Genomic DNA, 22,374 nt, shown 5'->3' with positions numbered 1-22,374 from the left:
GGATTTGTTTCTGTTTCCCTGCATGAACTAAGCAAATTACTTGTCAGAGTCTGATGGATGAGTCAAGGGCCTTATTACAAGGGGTAGGATAGCTGGAAACCGCCAGGGTGAGACGCCTTGCAATGCGGCTAATATGATCCATCGCCTCCAACTGGCTGAGCCCATATATTCTGCTCCTAGTTCAGAATGGCATTGTAGATGACTTATATCTGTGAATTGTTTTGTTAATGAAAAATAAAATGTATCCTTTACAGATCAGCCTTCATAAATGCAGTTCAGTTTGCTCAGTCTTTTGAACATAGATTTTGCTTCCCCTATAATTTATAATCTTAGTCAGACAGATATGGTAATCTCCTAATTGTATCTCAGCCTTCATTCAGTGCTGCTTGTAGAATTTATGCTGCATTTCCATGTCGGTTTAGTAGCCTTTTACAAAAGTACGTGTTGAGTAATCTATAATATTTGTCATACGACTTTCCACAGATGGTTGGTCTTCAGTTTGCAACACATAATATATTATGAAACAGTTTACAATGGCAGAGAAGATGTTACAGTACTGAGTGCTTTGAACGTTTTGAAACTCGAGTATACTTTACGAGAGGCTGCAGACGGATTTCCCGGGGCCCAGGACTAGAGTTACGACTGTGGCCCCTCTCTTCCGTGTCGGCGGTCTTGCGAGCCCCTTCATTTCACACCTCGCAAGCCCCCTCCTCCATTCCCACCCCGATACAAAAAACCTTCCCACCCCCCAAATACATACAAAAAAAAAACACCCCCAAATACATGCAAACCCCCCTCACACACCAATTACATACACACCCCTCTCTACCCCCAACAAATACATACAACCCCCCAGCCCCCAAATACATAGAACCCTCCCACCCCTTAAATACATAGAAACATCCCCACTCCCCCCCCCCCCCCATCGCTAGGGTTGCCAGGTGGCTCCTCCAAAATGACAGGACAAAACGGTGCTTTCACGCGCTCAACATACACACACACACACACACACACACACACACACCTCTTTCGACTCCATGCTGTTTCCTCCATGGCCCCACCCCCAAGGCTCCTGACATCCTCCTGTTTGGCTGCTGCTGTGTAATGCAGCCAATCAGGATGAAGGAAGATGCTCAGCCCCCTATCAAGAGCCCTGCTCTCTCCCTGCTCCGGGAAATCCCGCGGCCCCCCCAAGCCGGTCAGGTCAATATGTTCAGAGGGGTACCACTAATACCACTAATTTTTTACTGGACCGAGGGTTCAAATACAGTCCAGTCCAGTTCAATACTGGACACGTGGCAACCCTACTCACCACCCAAATACATAAAAATAAAAAAATAAAAACTGCACTCCTCCCAAATAAATACAAAATACAGACTTACCTTGGGGATGGTCTCAGGCCTCTACTGCCCCGGCTCTTCCCCAGCTGCTGCTGGAATCTTGCCGGGCTTCCCCATTTCTCACGCTGTGCGGAGCTCTCTCACTCTCCCGAACCGGGACTCTCTTGCCTGTGCACGCACCGACGCCAGAGAGAGGCCCTGCGCGGGACAGTGTGGGAGGCCCGCAACTGGGGAGAGCCGGAGGCCCCGCGGCCGGGCAAAGCAGTTGGGCCCTTCTTGCCCGGCTGCCGGTCCTCCTTGTTGCTGCGGTGCCCTGGCTCTCCCCAGCTGCGGGTCTCCCTCACTGATACTGTCCCACGCCGGGCCTCTCTCATATCGGAGCTAGGCCCAGCTTCAAGCCTGGGACATTGTCAGTGAGGGAGGCCCACAGCTGGGGAGAGCTGGGACACGGCGGCAACAAGAGGACTGGCAGCCGGGCAAAGGAGTTCCGGGGCAAACTAAAACAACGGCCAGCCGGGCTCCCCGCAGCCACGGGGCCCGGGACACTTGTCCTGGTTCTCTCCCCCCCACCCCCCTGTGGGCTGCCCTGGCTATAGTAATTATATTGTCATTTATTATATTCTCCTCTCCCCCTCATTCAATTCACTCTCCCTAATACATTTTTCATACGCATCTATTCACAGGTGTTAAATAACTTTTTGCTTTAATTTTCTTCCTTTCAGTTTGCTCAAAGGTATCCAACATATCCAAGTAAACCATTTTCCGAGCAGGGGCGCACAAACTATTAGAGTTGTGCCCCCCCACGCCTTCTCCCGCCCCCGTGCTCGCGCCTCGCCTCCCTCACCTCTTGTGCCGGCGTCATCTGACACCGCAGGGTCATGTGGCGTCACACGACCCCGCGGCATAATTTAATGCCATGTTGCTATGGCAACGGTCATGTGACGTCACATGGCATCGCGGCATCATTTGCCGCCGTGTTGCCATGGCGACGGGTCACAGCAGCCTTCTGAATCAATGTAAGTTGAGTTGCAGAGGCCTCACGCGATCCCCCGGCATTTAATTTAAATGTCTTGGGGAAGAGCGCGGGACGTCTGCAACCGCCCACGCCCCCCCAGAAAAATCTTGCGCACCGCTGATCTAGAGTTTAAGGATATATCTCTGCAGGAATACTGCCAGATGGGGTATTCTGCATGGATAAAGATAGAATATTCCTTGTTCCATGTAAAGCAACAATCCCTCTAGAATTCACATTTCTTTTCCCCTTGAGGTATTTGAGTTTTTTTTTTTTTTATTGCCAGTATTATTTGGGGGGATGGGGGGGAGAGTGGAAACTGCTCACACTGGCAGCCAATAGAAATCCACACTGTCACATTGTGATGTATATGTGTATGTATATATCTATATCTATCTCAAACAGGGCAGGTACATCAAAATACAAAAATGTGTTTTTTATTGTCTCAGGGATGGGCAACTCGAGTCCTCAAGGGCCTCCACCAGGTCACATTTTCAGGATATCCCTGTGTTGCAGGGTACATGCAACCACACACGCTGGTTCTCTTGATAAGGCTTATTTATTGAGCCTTAAAAACATACAGCACACAAAAACAAAATAGCTTCTCTTCAGCATACAAAAACAAAATAGCTTCTCTTCAGCATAGAAAACAAGGCAGCTTCTCTTCAGCATGCAGGACACAGACAGTTATCACACATGTACTTTGAAAAACAGACCTTATAGCAGTAATCTCTTCAGTATATCAGTCCTGTCTCCTGACCAGCTAGCTTGCATGTGTGTACAGCCTGGGTGTTTTAAAACACCTTTATTATGCAGCTGGGGTCAGACTAATTAAGCAGCCCTTCTCAACTGAAACTGAACCTCGTCACTGCTGCACTGCAAGCCTAAACATAGGTTTGCCAGGTATATGGCTGGTGACGTTCATTCACCCTGTCACACCCTGCTTCAGCACAGATGGCTCAATCAGTGGCTGAGCCACCTTTGCTGAAGCAGGGATATCCTGAAAACCTGACATGTTGGTGGCCCTTGAGGACTGGTGTTTCCCACTCTTACCCTAGTGTGAGCCAAAATATTGAGACAATAAAAAAACGCCTTTCTGTATTTTGGAGTACCTGTCCTGTTTTCTACTGTTCCATCTGACACTTTTGGACGGTATGCACCCAGGATGAATTCTACCAACTACAAAGTGAGTGAGTGTCCTGTCTTTAGAGAAAAAAAAATTAAATAAATAATAATAATAAAAAATATATATATAATCTCTTGAGAAGTAAAGCCTTGATGGATTAAGTGGTCTGCTTGTACTTTTTATTACACATCAAAGTTTGCTTCTAAACCTAGGACAAGCAATATCATAGATATTCACTTTGTGTCTTCAAGCAAGAAATGTGTTCCAATGTGTCCGTTCCAAATATAGAATATTTATGCCCCGAGCGGATTCACAGAAACATGAAATAATACAACTGAGCAAACGCTTGTATAATTTGAATAATTCATAATTTAGTACCTGTACAGGACCGAGTTACTTGATAATTTCAACCTCTTGAGATCTTTGTGTAGCAGAGCTGTGAAGTTCAATTTGCGTGTGGAAAATCCCTTTTTACACATCATACTACTTGCTCATTACATTGGAACGCAGAAATTAACGTATCGCTTCCTGTTCACGGCTCTGTAAAATCGACAGATATTTGTTCTGTACAGTGACAGAGTCAAACAGCCTATACACATTCTTATACTGTGCATTTTCTTTTCCAGAAATCAGCTTGAATGCCCGTGATCCTCCATCCACTTTTAATATTATCCCAGAAAAGCTCGTGAAACCTGAGTGGAGATTGCCAGATGTCAAGTATCAGTTTATCACAAGGTAAATGAGCCTGCCTTTACATTTCTTTCTGTGACTCCACTTGTGTAAATGGACATATTATAGGCTCACCCTTCTCAAGTGCTGGTTAACAGTGTATGCTTAAGTACACACAAATATATTGGAAACATCTCCCCAGTTTATAGAGAAACCCAATCCCACACAAACATACATCGACCGTGGCCCCCCTGCAGACGCACTTACCAGAACACCTTCCTACTGTACCTGTACGTTCTTCCTACTTAACAATTAGATTGTAAGCTCCTCGGGACAGTGAATCGCTTATTCCCATTATATGTTATTTGTTCTTTATATGATTATGTCACGTGTATTACTGCTGTGAAGCGCTATGTACATTAATGACGCTATATAAATAAATATATACATAGATGCATACAAAAAAACGCCTCATGCACATGTTGTGATCTTATTGTATATCAGCAGTATTAGACCTCTTGTTCTTGCTTCCCGGGTTTCCCCACAGGAAGGAAGTAATAAGGGCAACGTTAATCTGTCATATACAGGTCAATAATGGCACCCGCAGAGACATTGGCAGGGCCCAGAGGAACACACCCTACTTGTTTCACTCCTTTTTCTCAAACAGAAACTGCAGTACGGTTGGACCAATAGTTGGTTAATCTGTGGCCTAACAACAATGATCAAATCCTCTTCTGTATAAATTGTGCTTTTTCATACTTTTTTTAACCTGTGTTATGATCATAAGAGATGTGTGTATATGTATGTATGTGTATATATATTATACTTTTCCAAGCATATTTTGGGGCATTACTCACTCACCTATTAACTTTTTTTTTTTATTGGCTGACATTTAGTGTATTCTGTCCTATTCTAACTATACCTATATGCTATTATCCGTAGCCTATATAAAAAAAATATCAATGTGTGTGAAGCAGTGGTTTAATACCCAATATATATTCGTCAGCCATCCTAAATAAATATATTGCAATAGTTCTGCTAAACTTCTGTTGGGATATGATAAGTCGTTATTTTGTTCTCTTTATCCTTAATTTCTATCCTTCAGTTTCTATGGGTCTAGGTTAGGGCATTATTTCTCCTACTCCAGTGTCCACAATTCCTACCTAGTAATTCATACATGCAACAAGCGTTGAATTCTAGTTATATCCTTTCCTGTAGCCTGATGTATATAATTGCCTAGTCCAAGTAAAAAAAGCACTCTACATGTAATCATTTCTTTTTTTTTTTTTTAAATATAGGTTGGAGTTAAACAAACTACCTCATAATCGAGTCTGTGATGTCATCGGGCTTGTGACTTACGTAGGAAGAGGCGAACGAATAAGAAAGAGAGGTACTTAAATTGTATCGATCCGTTGTGACTTTTGCCTTGAACATTTATTTTAGGAAAGGAAATAAAGCCGTTCAACAAAATCACGGATTTGTAACAAAGCAAGTGAAAATAGACCAAGAAAAAACTGCAATTCCTTATCAGTCTCTGCAGCTCAGGTTCACGGTCTCACCCAGAGAGAAAGCTACGTGTCCAGGAAAGCTAGAACCTGTAGCGCGGGGACAAGGAAGCCAAGCGAACGGATCACCTGTGGGGGACAATGGAACAGCAGCTCTCTGTTGAAAGAACTCACAAGATTGCTGTTCTTTAGAGCTGTAAGCTGGAGGTGGAAAAGGAACCGACAGCCAGTTGATGGGAATGGTGATGTTCAGACTGCTACGATTGGGAACTCCTATATGTGGGGGCAATTTGCAGAGAGCAAATGGGAGTGGGGCTGTCTCTATTTCCCCCCCACAGATGTTTGTCCCAGCGCTATATGTTCTACCTTTTCTGAATATTTATTTTAGCCTACAATGTGTTTAGTGTTTAAAGCGGCAAAACATGTGAAATCTTATGGGGTTTCAAAAAAAAAAAAAAAATCCGTTCTTTAGTACTAAATAATATTGACTGAAGGATTGATTGAAACTGAAAGGCGGCCATTAGGTTAGTCACGCAATCAGGATTTTGACAGATGTATAACAGGAGCACCAAACAATTGCCAGCTTAGGTAAGAATGTACAATTATACATTGTCACACGCTTTACATACAGTATACAAATAAGAAAAGAAAAAAAGGGGGAAGGTAGCATTGCTCCTTTAAAACGTTATGTTTTCTCTTCTGCAGACGATAGTGAAGATTTCTGGTTATATCGGTGGGTTCAGATGATTGATGGAACCACGGACCAGCCTTTTCTACTTGAGATCTTTGCGACCTCCCAGCCGGACGTTTTCGAGCAAATCCACCCAAGTATGTACAGCGCCAGTGGGAATACTGCTGTCACTTAGCAATTCCTTTTTTTTTTTTTACAAACCCTGCTGGGAAATGAATTGTCTCGTGTATTTTATATGAAACCAGATAATAAAAAAAAAAGAAATAATTGATAAAGTTAGGACTTACAATGCCAGTCATAATTTTAGCAATTTCTTTCTTTTTTTTTTTCTTTTTTTTAAGAAGTCGTACATCATTGGCAAATAGTGCTGACCAAACTCTGTAAACTTAGACATGACATACAGTATAACCTAGCAGGGGATTTTAGGAAATATTTGCTTTAAGATTAAATGTATTTCTACCACACCACAATTACGTTTAATTTTCGGAATTTCTCATTGACATTCACATTCGGCGAAAGTTTGAAATACAAACTATAGAATAGTGTTGTAAGCCAAAATTTTGAGGGAGTCACGCAGGTCCCTTTGTTCCATTGGATTAATAAAGTTCACTAGAATTTTTGATGACATACCCCAGGGGTGGCCAACGCCAGCCCTCAAGGGCCACCAACAGGTCTTAAGGATGTTCCTGCATCAGCACAGGTGGCTCAATCAGGTTTCTACAAAGCTCAAGTTTCATATTAATATAGCTTTATGGTTTACTGGGCCAGGTTTGAGATCGTTACGCAATACACCAGGGGCGGCCAACTCCAGGTCTGAAACGGCACCAACAGGTCAGGTTTTCAGGATGTCCCTGCTTCGTCACATTGAGCCACCTGTGCTGAAGCAGGGATATCCTGAAAACCTGACCTGTTGGTGATCCTTGAGGACTGATGTTGGCCACGCTTGGCGTACTCCATTTCATGTCATAGTGATTTTGTTTTTTTACCTCTTCAGTGCTAGAGAGGCCAGCAACGTATTTGTTTGGGTTTCTGGCCCATCTAGCACTTAAGCTGTTTTTTGCTCTAAAGCAAATGTAGAATTCATGTCTATGCTAAATAGTGTGAAAAATAAGTTGTTCTTTTAATGTAGGAGAAATTGCTCTGTAATGAATTGCTAACGCCCCTGCCAAAGTGTGCAGTTCTTAATGGTTCTTGTTTTCCCTTTGTTCCTGTAGTGTCTTATTTGGTGTGCACCCAGATGCGAGTGATCCGAGAATGTCCTGAGGATGCTCCTAGCATTGCATACCTCACAACCTCGAATGAGAGTCAGGTGTTCATATCGGGTAAGGAAACCAAGAAGCTAACATTAGAAAAGTAGAACATTTGATAGCGGATCAGAACCACTTGGACCACCCAGTCTGCCTATTTTCCTACCCGCTGTAAAAACCTCAGTCCCTATTTGATCCTTGGCTTTGCTTTTATATTTAGGATAGCTTTGTCTTTCCCAAGTATTTTGGAATTCCCTTACTGTGTTAGCCGCCTCACACCTCCATTATGAGGCTTCGCCATGAATCCATCGCCCTTTCCGTGAAGAAAGTATAATTTCTTTGTCTGAAATATGCTTCACTCCAGTATTTTGTGGAACCCCCGATCTCTTGAGGAGTTTTACTGTTGTAGTAGCCCTTTTTTTGCACGATCTCTCATTTATGGTCTGCTGGGGATATGGTGTCCAGAACTGGACTCACTGATGCTCTTTAAAGTGGCATCGCTACCTCTTTCTGCTGCTAATACCTCTCCCTATACAGCCTAGCAACCTGCAGGTTTGGTTTCCCCATTGCTTTGCCCTTCTTGATAGGGTATGTTAAGCATGTAAGGCATTAGAAAGGATGCTCTAGGTCAAGAGCGGCCAACTCCAGTCCTCAAGGGCCACCAACAGATCAGGGTTTACGGATATCCCTGCTTCAAAAACTGAGCCACCTGTGCTGAAGCAGGGATATCCTTAAAACCTGACCTGTTGGTGGCCCTTGAGGACTAGAGTTGGCCACTCCTGTACTAGGTTATTTGAAGCAAGATAATGTCGAAGAGCAATGGAAGAACCGGGTATTTAATTTGTGGACATGCTGTAAACATGTTACCTGCTTCTTTGCAGCCTCCAGTTTTAGCAGTCAGAGGTCTACGCCTACTTTATAAACCACCATGTGACTTGCATTTTCAGAGCTTTGCCAAGTTTTATTGTACAGTACGATGTGGCTCAGAAATGCTTCAGAAGCCTCCATAGGATGAAACTGAACTTGTTTTTTTTTTCACCTGGGGATCCTGTGCGAATGGTAGAACTGGCAAACAGAATGAAGCCTCGCCATTCTCTCACTACTAAATTTAGGTTTTGTTAACGCCCATGCAGACGAGTTAAACACAACATTGTACAGTATGTTCTTTCAGCCTCGCTGCTACAAAGGAATGTTGGAGTTGCAGTGAGGTGAAAAGCACTCAGATGTGTAAACCGTCCTGTCCGGATTGATATCATGAGATATTATGTATTTTAATCAATCCGGTGCGTCAGGGCTTAATGTGGTTACCGTTTGTCTTAAAATACAATATATTGGGTTTGTGACAGGGCAAGAGCCTTCCTGGGTCTGTGCTGATCTACTACTTGAGAGCTCAATTGGGAGGGCTATCACTAAAAGTGAAATATATGTATTTTAGAGGGCCATAAACGATAGCCAGATACCCGGCTGTCAGCCTCAAAGGAAACTTAACATTCCTGAGATACCCCTTGTGCATGACAGAGAGAGGTGACAAACAGCTCACGCCTTAGTGTCATTTTTAATAAAGTCATCCAACTATCATGTGACGTTATATACTTTGCATAATAGGAGGTACATATCTGTCATTGTGATTATACAAACCAAACCATACCACACACTCCATGGGTAAAAGGTGCCAAGGACAGATATCCATTTGTCACTCAAATTTAGGAGCAAGATGGTCATAATTAGTCTTGTTGCGTCCATCATAAGTGCCTCAATCTATTGATATGATTCATGTGTGTCTAAGTATTAGAGACCGGAAGTTATGAGTGCGTTTATATATTGAGGCAAGAAATTAGTAATCTTTTTTAGGAGGTTTTTCCCCCTCTGTCGTAAAACAGTCCATCTCGCATCTGATTTACGACCGGGGTGGGCTACGCCAGAGACCTCTGAGGGAAAACCTATAATATATGGTAGCGTACTGTATAGGGATTTCTGTTTTATCCTGTTATTTTAAGAAACTGTTCTACATTTATTGTAATTTCTTGTAATCTTTTTCTGTAATCTAAAGCAGTGTGTGTGTGTGTGTGTGTGTGTGTGTGTGTGTGTGTGTGTGTGTGTGTGTGTGTGTGTGTGTGTGTGTGTGTGTGTGTATACACACACACACACACACAAAATAAGTGATGCTTTGGGCTCTGAATGAACTGTTGCACGCTTTGTAGAGAGGATTTCCATTTTCTGACACATTTTGCTACAACAAATTTTTATGTGTTAGGTCCCTGTTTATTATAGAAAAAACTGTGCACTTGAGACCCTGGCAGATATATATTAATTACACATTTCACATATTTCTTGGGTGGTGGCAGTGGAATTGTTTGCAATTGAGTAAGGGGTTAATATTAACTCATTGTAAGTACATTGCGCAGGAGTGTTTGACAAAGAGCTATGCGCGAAACGCTTTAGAGTGTTCTCTCCTGCTCCTGGATGATGATTTTCATTGTCTTGTCATGGTAGACAAATAAAGTTTTTTCAAGTGATCCAGCCTCCATCCATTTGTGGTGTGCACCGCTACCTGCTTCCCCCCGGGGGAATTCTTCCGTTGTTGTAGTTAATGCAGCTTATCTAAAAAAAAAAAAAGTGGCAGTTCCAGATAGTGCATTTGTTCTTTTCTTTCATTCACATGAGGGTTTCTTCTTCTTTCTGCATAGGCTGCCACAAAGGACAGCCATACACCACCGATCACAGAGTCAAACGCTTCATAGACTGGATCAGAACTCAAAGGGAAGCGGATCTCATGAAGAAAACGGTCATTGGGGGTTACCATCCCCACCCAGTGACGCCAGCAACCTTCTCACAGTATTGCAAAGACAATAAGGGTAGGTGCGGTTATCATTTTGTGATCATTTGGTCTAATATCTACTCATTTAGAATGGAAAAGTTGTTAGCCCAGTCACAGCTATGGGGGACTACGCATATAAGGAGAAAATTGCTGGCTCTTAGCAATAAGTCGGTTAATGGTACCAAATGGACACTTTTAAATCTTTATCTGACATTAAATTAATTGTTCAAGCTTCACTGTATTAAAATGTGTATGTGTGTGTCTGTCTGTCTGTCTGTCTCTCTCTCTGTCTCTCGTCATGCATATACATAGCACTTCACAGTAGTAAAAGACAAACCTAAATAACATGACATAATGGGAATAAGCGTTTGAAACATAAATGTAAACTTGAAGAAATTACGTCCCTCCCCCGAAGAGCTTACAGTCTAAGTGGTATGTTGGGAGAACATACAGAGACAGCCTGTTGGATAGTAACAGCCAGACTGATAATAGGAAGTGTTGTACTTGGTGTCCCCATCAATGTCCATTGGGACCACAGTGTTTTTGGAGACTGCACCAGACATCAGAGTGGCTGTTGCTCACATGAGATTTAGAAATGTTATCTACCTGAGCACATACCTAAAACTAATGCCTTAGAGTTACTGTTCCTTTTGGTTCCTTATTCTCGGTCACTATGTGAAAGCACGTGGCAGATTTTGACCACAGAGAAATAAGATATCACTTTGAGGCCCATTCAAACACGGCCATAATTATGCAAATGCACTCATGAATCGTTTCTTTGATTAAAAATGACATTCTAAATCTGCCTTTATCATTTTATTGAGCTATAACTGTCTTTTTTTCAGTTAAGTTTAAGCCCCCAGCGAACCTCCAGTAAGAGTATGTCTTGTGCCATTTGTTCTGCGTTTAAAGAATAATGATCTTTGGCAACAATTTGCTGCCATAAGAAGAGGCTAAAAAATACATCATCTCTCAACCATACTATCTCTTTTTTTTTTTTAATTTATAAAGGAAGGGCAGTGTTTGTATTCTGGGCTCATCTTTGTTCCCATGCTTAATTAATTGCTCCCAAAACCTACAGAAACATTTAAAGACCTGAATGAGGCAAGAGGTTTTTTTTGTTACTTGCTTAACTAACTTGATTAGGAGTCGGCAGGTTAGTGGTTATGATGATGATGAGGATAATAACAATACACATTATATTTCAGGTGTGCGTGATCTAGATCAGGCCTGTCGAGCACGCGGCCCTGGGGTTTGTTTGGCTGGGAGGGGTGATGGAGAGGAGAGATGTTTTTACTGTAATGCAGCATGTTGCACAGCTTTAATAAGGAAACCACAAGGCAAACACAGATGCGTAGGTTAGAGTGACTCTGCGAGTCAGTTAGACCGTCAGCTACTTTCTTTATTTCCTTCGGCCCCTCTGATGATGCGGCCTGAGTCTTGCAGTCGAATTTAAGAATTTGCCCCAAACCCAAACCTATTCTGAGTTTGATGTTCCTGCTCTATATACAAAAACAGATTTGACTTTGTAATACAGTGTAGTGTTTGAAGAATAACAGATGTATGTACTTGGTATCGATTTTAGATTTGTTTTTTTTAAATGTCAAGTGAATTAATTTCTTTTACAGTTCAGTCGATTTTAACAACTTTCAATGACCTAAAGAAGGCAATAGCAAATCTGCATTACAGAGAGCACAAGCGCCTTGCTATTCAGGGAATGATTACCGCTTTAAGATTTGTACAGTGCAACAATGTGATGGAAGATACTTCTGAAAGAGAAACTTGTCAGGTAACAATACAGCTCCAATTGTTACTGTTAATGGTTTTACTGTTGGAGGGTAAAAGAAGGCCCCTCCCACAGCAAAAGGTATGAGTGGGATTCATTCATTTTAAATGAGCAATCCAAGTAATATTCTACATGTTTTTTTTATTTAAATAAATCAGTTCTGTAGTATTAGCTAAATAAATACTGCATTTTTTAAAAAATTATTATTCAACTCTTAATGCCATTGCTAATGAGTTTTAATATACTGAGCATCCTTTGATTTCTATTGCGGGCTTTTATCCCACCTCCCCAGCAGTGCAAGATCTTTGAAACACTTTCCTGTTCGTGATAATTTGTTGGCAACATTCCCAGCAGTTTGAGCTGCAAACTGTAGCAATAGATAATGTTACCTTTGTAATATAAGGATACATTGTAGCTGCTGAGTTACACCGACTGAATGATTGTTTAATGCAGTTTGGTGGATTTGGTTAATTAAGCAATATAGCTCACCATTTAAGAAACAAAGTGTATACAAGTACGAGTATGGTTTTGCCCAAGATGGCATTTTTCATACATTTTTTTATAAGGATGGGGTACCCCCTTCTTTCCCAAAGAGTTCTGGAAACACAGGGCGACTTTCAAAAGATCAAGTTCAAAAGGGTCAGCGAGGGAGCTCGGAGCTCCACGTGCAGCATCAACGGACAAGAAAAAGACCACACCAAGCAGTAGTAAGCCGGTAAGTGATGGTCTATATAGCCCACTGTTCAGATATTACAGTACTGTACTTATAAGGATTCAATGTGATACTGCCTTTAAAGCAGCAATACGGGTTTCACTTTATTTTATTTATTACAGGATTGAAGTAGGGGGTCGTTGAAGCATAACTGTTCCAGGAAGCCTCTGCTTCCAGAGATACTGTACTTACCTCCGTAGGGGCTGCCGGTATCTCTGCAGTCAGAGAAAATGTACGCTTAACGTAGTGGCAGCGTTTAAATGTCCCGCAGTCCAATAGGATACCATAACATCATCCGGTGCGGCTTCCTTTTGTCCCGCGTGACCTGGGCAATTACATTTTAAAAGAGATACCGGCACCCCCTACTGAGTAAAGTATCTCCTGAAGCCCTTTTTGCGTCTTTAAGCATCTGACACCATGGTTCTTTTACCAACAGGGTTTCTTCCAAATATGTCCAACAAGTCTGGGACAAGGCATGCAATAACTTTAGGGGTTGTCCTTTGATTTTTGATTACCAGTAGGATGCTTCATAAACACAATACAGCTGAACCCCGTTATAACACGGTGCTTGGGGTCCACATAATGAGGCTGCGTTATAACGGAGATCGCAAAGGGAAAAAAATGGCCGCCTCAATCAGGTGTTCCGCGTCTGCTGGAGGGGGAGAGCTAGGATAACTCTCCCAGCTGTCCCAGACCCGGCGGCACCCCCACCCAGGACTTACCCGTGCAGCTTCGTAGGGTGCTGGGGATCCGGCACCACGGGTTAGGTATGTGTGTGTGTCTCCGTTAGCAATAAAGCATTGAATGTTCAATAAAAATCCCCCAACCACAGCTGACGTCATTCGCGCAGCGCCGCTTTAGAGGATCTGGGTCGAAGTTGCATGGTGGTGCCGGCAGGGCAAGTTAGGCCCTAGGATCTGGTCAAGTGCATGTGTGCCGGGAGGTAGATTCGAGCCACCAGACGTGTTATAAGTGGATCCGTTTGTAGCGCATCGCGTTATAACGGGGTTGAACTGTATCATAAATTATATTGGTAGCCTGGACAAGAAGTCTTTCAAGAGGGTATTCATAGGCTGATTTATTTTTTATTAATATTATTTTAGTTGCACATGTTGATGTTTTGATCTCTTTGAAGATTATGCACACTTCCTTATTTGTCCATTTTGGTTATTTCCCCTAAGGAAAGGATATTTCACACGTTCTGCAAAAGAATGGAATAAGTAAGTACGCAGTGCATTTCTAGAATTTGTTGTTTACATTGCGAACCCTCATATTTGGTATTTGTTGTATATATTTACAAGTTGCTTCTTTGTATTCTATTTAAAAGCTGATAAAAAGAAGCAGATAATAATTGATGTCAAATGATTTTGTAGGAGCATAAAAATCAGTGATTGTGGCTTACTTAAGAAACCGTTTATAACTTTATTACTGAAATCTAGTTTGCTGAAAGGTATGAGCAACTGTTCTATATGTGTTGTTCTAATATTAGACGAAAGCTTTCAGGCCTACGTCTACAGAGTATTTTTATTAGCTTGCATTATGAAACAGGTGTTGAAAATAGCAGAGAGGTTATTTAATGCTTCATTTAACATTGTTATGTTTGAGGTTTTTTTTGTCTATTTTACCTGTATTGATGCTATATTGGGAAAATGGCATATTTATATCACTATCTTGCTGTGGCTGCGTGGGTGGGACATAGACTTCCTAACCTTGCTTGACAAGACTATAGGACATTCTTTATACATCCTAATCCCTCCTTTTATAATGTCATAGACTGAATTCCCAGTAAGTCATGCCATTTAGCAGTGGTACAATTCATCCTTTCAAATTAACTCATAAACCTGACACACCTAATTATGTTCCTATCTGCCAAGTTACATATTTGGAATGGATTATTGGTGTGGTGAACCTATTACGCGGCTATTCTTACATGGATTAAGACTGGTTACAGAGCATCATGTTCAACAATGTTCAGCTTTCCTTAAATTAGAAACTGTTCTTACTCCTGTATTAATGAGTGGAAGAACAGTTTTATACCCACACACCCACACACCCACACACCCACACACCCACACCTTTTCCTCAGCCCATGCCTACTCTAGTTAAATACCTAAATGTCTGCATGGTTTGCTGCTGAAATGTACATATTAAAAAGTGTAAAATGTGACTAGGTAAAAAAGTTGAGGCATCGTGCATTTTTTCTTTTGTTTCTTTAATACAGTAAAGTAGGGGTGGTCAACTCCAGTTCTCAAGGGCCACCAACAGGTCAGGTATTCAGAATATCCCTGCTTCAGCACAGGTGGCTACTCGTCTGAGCCACCTATGCTGAAGAGCCACCTGTGCTGTCTTCAACTGAGCCACCGATTGAGCCACCTGTGCTGAAGCAGGAATATCCTTAAAACCTGACCTGTTGGTGGCCCTTGAGGACTGGAGTTGGCCACCCCTGTAGTAAAGGGATGAAATCTGAGATTTTCTTGCTAGGGCAGTAGAAATGTGTCGAGTACACGATTGCATTATGGAAAGGCCCCACTTACATAGTTTATGTTCATTACACACACACGTAATGAAACAATAGTAATTGTGTATTCATGTAGCCTGTTTTTGCTGCAGGACGGTTTCTAAGCATATGGGTCTTCTTGCAGCAGGAATGGTTAATGGCCTGATGTCTACAAGTCCGGCTTTCACAAAGCAATCATGTTTGTTTGTTTTTTCTCGTAGTCATTTTGTTGCACCTGAAAAGAACAATGTTGTGCACGAAGTAAGCAACGAACTGGACACGGGCGTCCACGAAAAACACTCTATTGGCGGTAGAGTATTTGATTTTCACTTCCAGTGGTTGATAATGCGTCAACGTGTACAAAGACTGGTTTCAGTACCCAGATACCCAGAATTGCTCTGAATATTCCATTTTACATACATTTTGAATCGTCAGTAGAATAGGCTGGGCTGAAGGAGAAGCTTTAGATCAGGCCGCCACCCGGTCAGGTTTTCAGGTTATCCCTGCTTCAGCACAGGTGGCTCAATCAAGTTGCTCAGTCTAAAACGGCATAGTCTTGAGCCACCTGTGCTGAAGCAGGAATATCCTGAAAACCTGACCTGTTGGTGGCCCTTGAGGACTGCAGTTGGCCACCCCTGCTTTCGATAGTCTTTAAGCAGGTGAACTCTGTTCTCCCTGTGATTCTGCCTGAACAATTATCTGCTCAATGCTGCATACATAGCCAGCACTATATAATACTAAATATTATCAGATACTTTTTATGACATCTGATAAATTCACTTACAAGCTTGTTTCATTACCAGCCTCTTGCACAGCTGAGGTGTATGGTCTAGCTTTGTCGTAAGCACATTTCCCCCCCCCCGCGGTTTCTTTTTACAGTTGATTTATTCTATTAATCTTGGTGTATACTGTATTTGTCTGTTGGTGATCTGTGCAGCTGTGCTCTTCAACTGGGCTATTTTTCTTCTGTTCCCTGCAATCAATCTTGTAAATATTAGCTTCAGCTATAGCTTACAAATTATAGTTTTACATCAGCCCTTGTACATTGTAAAGCAACTGTAAAAATATGTGCACCATTTAAGTTAAATACACCATTGATGCTTGCGTGCTTCTGTGAAATCCTTTATATAAATGTGATCTCTTATTGTGTATGTCTATATCGTTTCTGAACTGCTGTACGTACATATATATTTTTTCCTCAGACAGCCTTATTGTATGTATGCATGTATATCTTTATTTATATAGCGCCCACAGTGTACTCCGTGCTTTACAAAGACAATACAGTACAGGGAATTATAATACAATAAGCGCAACAAAGTCAAACAATGGGAAAGGAAATCCCTGCCCCGGAGAGCATACATTTGTAGAATAAGTGCTCAGACTCTTGATCGATTACTGCAATGTATGATGGGTAAAGCATGTTTTTGTGAATGGTGTATAAAGGAATGTGCTTTATTCCCCTTTCACCTACTTTCAGTCTGCTATTCTCAGAACTAGTGTCTTCTTATCCAACCATAAGACTTTTCTACTGGTCCCTGATTATCAGTGGAAAAGCCCACCTAATTGTGTGGAACTACAAAATCGTGAAATCTCCTGCCTCTGAGCAGAGAGCTGGGGCAGAGGGACAGCTTATGTTGCTGTTCCCCCTCTCTCTTGCTGTAGCTACGCAATAATAAAAGTCTCTGGTAGACTGTGTTCCTAAATCAAGGCTGAAGTTTTGTTTCTTCCACACAATCTAAGTGCTATGTTAGGAGATTTACAGAGATGGCAGATGAGAGAATTAGTGCAGTAGATGGCAGTGAGTAGTCACAATGGTTGGCAGAAGTAACTGTGGGTGTGGGGCAGTAGCCAGGAGTCCAGGCTATTGGGATGCTTCATTATTAGCAGTGTATTACTGCTCCTGTTGCATATTCTGCTCCATTTATTTGCTTCAGATGTGTCTCTAGCACTAATCTCTGCAACAGAGGGATGATTTGATGGAATCATTTCTCTCTGCAATATCTAAATAAATAAATGTGTGGTTTTTTTTTTAACAGCTGAACAAAGTGCTGATGATGTAGTTGAGAGCGCAATGAAAGAAACTCCTAGAGGTCCATGGGAGAGTACACTATGGTCCGATGTCAAGGATACCATCGAGGAACACTTACGTTATAGCAATGTATTCCCAGAAAGCATCCCGCGAAAATTTGACTATTTCCACAAGGAGTTTCTCATGTACCAATATAATCTTCACCCTGCGAAAATGTCAGCAAAACCAAGTCTATCAAATGGGGAAATTCAAGAATTTAAGACTGCCGATGTCCTTGGTCACTACGAACTGACAATACTCGGTGAGTAATGTCATGCAGTTTTACAATGAAGATGATCAATAGAATGACTTTTGGCAAAGTTGACAAAGGGAAGGGAATGTGGGTCTGTATGTGGCAGAACATGCAGTGCAACTGATTTCCATTATTTTGAATCAGGAAGGAATTTATTTTTCCCCTTATGAGATATCATTAGATGATGTGTCATTGGGGTTTTTGAAGTGAAACTTCCTTAGTGGCACCTCATTCAAACTAGGGCAAAAAAGAATTGTGGAGACAGAAATGAAACGGATGTGACGTCAGTGCTGGCAGTTGAGGCCGGGCTGTGTTCTGGCTCAGCCCGACCCCAACACTGACATCACACCCGCTCCACAAATCAGATGCGGCGGCGGCGGCGGCGATAGCCGCCGGCGCCGCTCCTAATGGCCCCCGCTCCCCCCACACGGCCGCAGACATATGCGGCGGCGGCGGCAATAGCCGCCGCCGCCGCTCCTAACGCTACTATACGTCCCAGTGACGTCAGGCGCTGGTGGGGGAACTCCGTCAGCTGTCTGAAGCTGCTCCGGTCCCACCGCTGTTATTCCTCTTATGTCAGAAGCATACAGACTCCTCTGTCACCCTGCAAGTCCCCCTGCCCCCGGACCAAACACTCATGGCCCCGGCTTTGCACTCCTCTGTCACCCTGCAAGTCCCCCTGCCCCCGGAGCAAACACTCATGGCCCCGGCTTTGCACTCCTCTGTCACCCTGCAAGTCCCCCTGCCCCCGGAGCAAACACACTCAAACACACTGACACAAACAAACACACATAATTACATACACATACCTCCGCAGGTGGGCTTGCTGCCACAGGATACACGGGCTGGAGAGTCCTCTGCCGCGGGGCTGGACACTCCTCTGCCGCCGGGCGGGAGACTCCTCTGCGGCGCCGTTCCCCGCCCACTGCCATGCCGCGCGCCACGCATGCGCAGAAGCGGCTGGCAGCGGCGCCTGGGAATAGGGTGGTTTGAGCGCGCCGCCGGGGGGGGGGTGGGGAAGGGGGGAGCTTGAGCGCGCCGCCGGGGGGGGAGCTTGAGCGCGCCGCCGGGTTGTGGGGAAGGGGGGAGCTTGAGCGCGCCGCCGGGTTGTGGGGAAGGGGGGAGCTTGAGCGCGCCGCCGGGTTGTGGGGAAGGGGGGAGCTTGAGCGCGCCGCCGGGTTGTGGGGAAGGGGAGCTTGAGCGCGCCACCGGGTTGTGGGGAAGGGGGGAGCTTGAGCGTGCCGCCGGGGGGTGGGGAAGGGGGGAGCTTGAGCGCGCCGCCGGGGGGTGGGGGGGGTATCTGCTCACAAGACTTAGACTGAGCCCCCCGGGTCCGCAGCTCCGTCGGGGGTGGGGGGAGTCAGGAGAGAGGGGGCAGGACACAGACAGAGAGACATACGGTACACACAGAGAGATACACATACACTGACAGACACACACACACTGACAGACACACACACACTGACAGACACGCACACACTGACATACACACATTGACTGACACACACATTGACTGACACACACACACTTACTCTGACGCACACACACACACTGACTGACACACACACACTTACTCTGACGCACGCGCACACACTCTGACGCACGCGCACGCACGCGCACACACTGACGCACGCACGCGCACACTCTGACACACACTGACACACGCACGCACACCCCAGTGATGTACCGAACACCGCCCCTGAATGATGTGCCTATTCCTTCCCCCCCACTGTGAGCTCCCCCACCCGCTCAACATTCATGATGCTGGTACTGCTGCCAATAAACACATACGCATGCACACTTTGACGCACGCGCACGCACACTGACTGTCACACATACGCACACTGACTGACACACATACGCACGCACACTGACTGACACACATACACTCACTGACCGACACAGAGAGACATTCACACAACACAGAGAGAGAGAGACATACACTCACACACACACACACACACACACACTGACGCATGCACACTTTGACGCACGCGCACGCACACTGACTGTCACACATACGCACACTGACTGACACACATACGCACGCACACTGACTGACACACATACACTCACTGACCGACACAGAGAGACATTCACACAACACAGAGAGAGAGAGACATACACTCACACACACACACACACACACACACACACACACACACACACACACACACACACACACACACACACACACACAATGACTGACACAAATACACACACTGACCGGTACAGATACATACACTGACCGGCACAGATACATACACTGACTGACACACACACACACAAACAAACACATACATACTCACTGACTGACACACTGACACATGTGTGCCGAGCACGCGCGTTATAAGTCAATTTCTGTGACAAAAGTCAATGAAGTTTCACTTACTATGCGCGTGCACAGCACACACAGCTTTTTTTTTGTTGGCTTCCTCTAGATCAAAATACTGCAGGTACAAATATAGGATAGGCATCTGTCGGCTAAATTTAGCATAGGTTGAACTTGATGGGCGTATGTCTTTTTTCTTTCAACCTCATCTATTATGTAATTAGCTATCTTGAGAGCAGAAATATTTGAACGTTTCTTTGTTCTATTCCTGGAAGTCTTCATAGTGAAATATTTTGCAACATGCAGCTGTGCAATTTGGTTCAATAAAGCCACGTTTTACACATTTCTAGGAAGTCCAAAGGTCTCCAAAAACCATATAAGGCCGTGTGGCACTGGCTCACTTATTACCTTGTTATAATTTATTTAAAGCAAGAGAATCTCAGCACTTTTTTGTTTTTTTTTCCACTGCAATAATTTCTCTGCTCTGAAGGCCTACTCACTTCTATAAGCAGCCATGGATTTGTAATACACACACCTGCTTTAGTATGAAATATTTCTATCCCAAATACTCATTATATCCATTACTGTATTCTTTCTTTGAAGGTATAAATCAAAAGGTAGCAATAGATATTCTATCCCTGCCTGTATTTTGTTCTGAAGACCCTCCTGTATTTGGTATAAACTACGTTCCCAACGGTCGCCAATTTCCCTGCGCTTCTGACACTGACGGAAGTGAGAATATGGAAAGGACAGACCAGCAGAGGTTGGCCCTTCATGGTAAGAGATGAGCAGATTTTGAGAATGGGTTCTTGTTTCCTAATGATGGCTCTTTTACACATTGAGCCATGAGTTTTTTTGCTCTGGGGTTTGAGAAGCCGCGGCATTGTGTTGTTTGATTTACATTATCCCCAAATAAGTCCTATGAGGGCTGATCTTTTTGGCGCTGTTTTATAAAAGGCGTAGGCAAGGGAGGGGTCATGGTAAATACAAACGAGATATATATAGAATTAACCACAGTAGCTACCCAAATGTTTAATTAAAGAGATATGTTTTAAGATAGGCCTTAACTCGTTGGGTGCCCTGGCACGTAGCTACTACGCCATAGAGTCTGGCATTCCAGGGACCACATGACGACGTAGCTACATCAAACAAAAAATGTCCTGCTCGTTTAGCTTTGGGAGATCGTGTTAGGAGCACGTGAGGCCATCAAAACGCTTGAGGACCGGAAGGGGGGGGGACGGGGACTCCCCTCGCAACGTTCACACGAGCACATTGAAGAAGCGGTTACGTGCTCGGAAGTGCCACTCTGGTGCCGTGGCCCACCCGGCACGTAAAGGGTTAAAGGTGGAGACGGACGGCACTTGTCGCATATTGATGGAAAGGGCATTCCATAGGTGTGGGGCAGGGAGTGAGAGCTTATAGTCAGGAGACACCCAAAAAGCGTAGGCGGAAGACATCCTTGAGCAGAACTCAAAAGGTGAGCAGGTGTATAGTGAGAAATTAGGGCTGAGATGTGAGGGGCAGAGAAGGGATATAACACTAATGACAGCGATATGTTTAATAAGATAACATTCGGATGTTGATGCCTAAAAAAATAAAAAGGTTCTTTTACAAAAGGAAGTTGAGAGATGTTCAAACTTGTGTGTTCCACCCCAGTGATAAAATCTATTCACACCCCTCCTTATCAAAACACCAGTTGGGTACATCGGCAGGATTTTTAGAAATGACTGTAAAATCCACCCTTAATTGCAGGTTGCGACATTTCCAGGTAACCGTTCCAAGCTTCTGGAAATATATGTATACGTTTCTGCTTAGTGCTGTATGCAAATAGGGGGGAAGGGAGGAGTACATGATTGTGTTTCTAGAGAAGGGGTGGCTAACTCCAGTCCTCAAGGGCCACCAACAGGCCAGTTATTTGGGGTACCCCTTCTTCAGCACAGGTGCCTCAATCAATGGCTCAGTCCAAGACTGATTGAGCCACCTGTGCTGTTTTCGACTGAGCCAGTGATTGAGCCACCAGTGCTGAAGCAGGGATATTCTGAAAACTCGACCTGTTGGTGGCCCTTGAGGACTGGGCTTGGCTTCCCCTGGTCTAGAGAAGTCTTCAGTTGTCTCACTGCACGTGTTTGAATTTTAGGTGAACTTGTACAATTTGTGAAATCACTGGACAGACTACACGTTATCTGTATCTTGGACATCTGCCACCTGGGAGGAAATGAAGTGGAAGTTTGCCTGAACAGAGTGTATAATCCGATTGGTAATGCTAAAGCAGATGTACTAGTATGAAATCTGTGCATTAGATTAGATTTATCGATGTG

General features: G+C 43.8%; 1 protein-coding gene across 1 annotated transcript; it reads left to right on the top strand.

Annotated features, from left to right (window-relative positions):
* Window positions 1-4,033: 4,033 nt before the first annotated feature.
* On the top strand, window positions 4,034-22,374 carry LOC142483081 (RPA-related protein RADX-like; the record flags this gene model as incomplete). Its single annotated transcript, XM_075583164.1, has 12 exons — window positions 4,034-4,213; window positions 5,446-5,537; window positions 6,358-6,480; window positions 7,558-7,665; window positions 10,278-10,445; window positions 12,037-12,197; window positions 12,761-12,909; window positions 14,088-14,126; window positions 15,625-15,713; window positions 17,440-17,733; window positions 20,660-20,833; window positions 22,194-22,374. Coding segments are annotated over 12 exons (1,726 nt in total), but the record flags the coding sequence as incomplete, so codon positions are not given.

The sequence above is a fragment of the Ascaphus truei genome, unplaced genomic scaffold, assembly GCF_040206685.1.
Source record: "Ascaphus truei isolate aAscTru1 unplaced genomic scaffold, aAscTru1.hap1 HAP1_SCAFFOLD_2942, whole genome shotgun sequence".
Classification (NCBI taxonomy): domain Eukaryota; kingdom Metazoa; phylum Chordata; class Amphibia; order Anura; family Ascaphidae; genus Ascaphus; species Ascaphus truei.
Note: the sequence above shows the minus strand (reverse complement) of the source record. Positions and strands in the feature narration are given on the sequence as shown.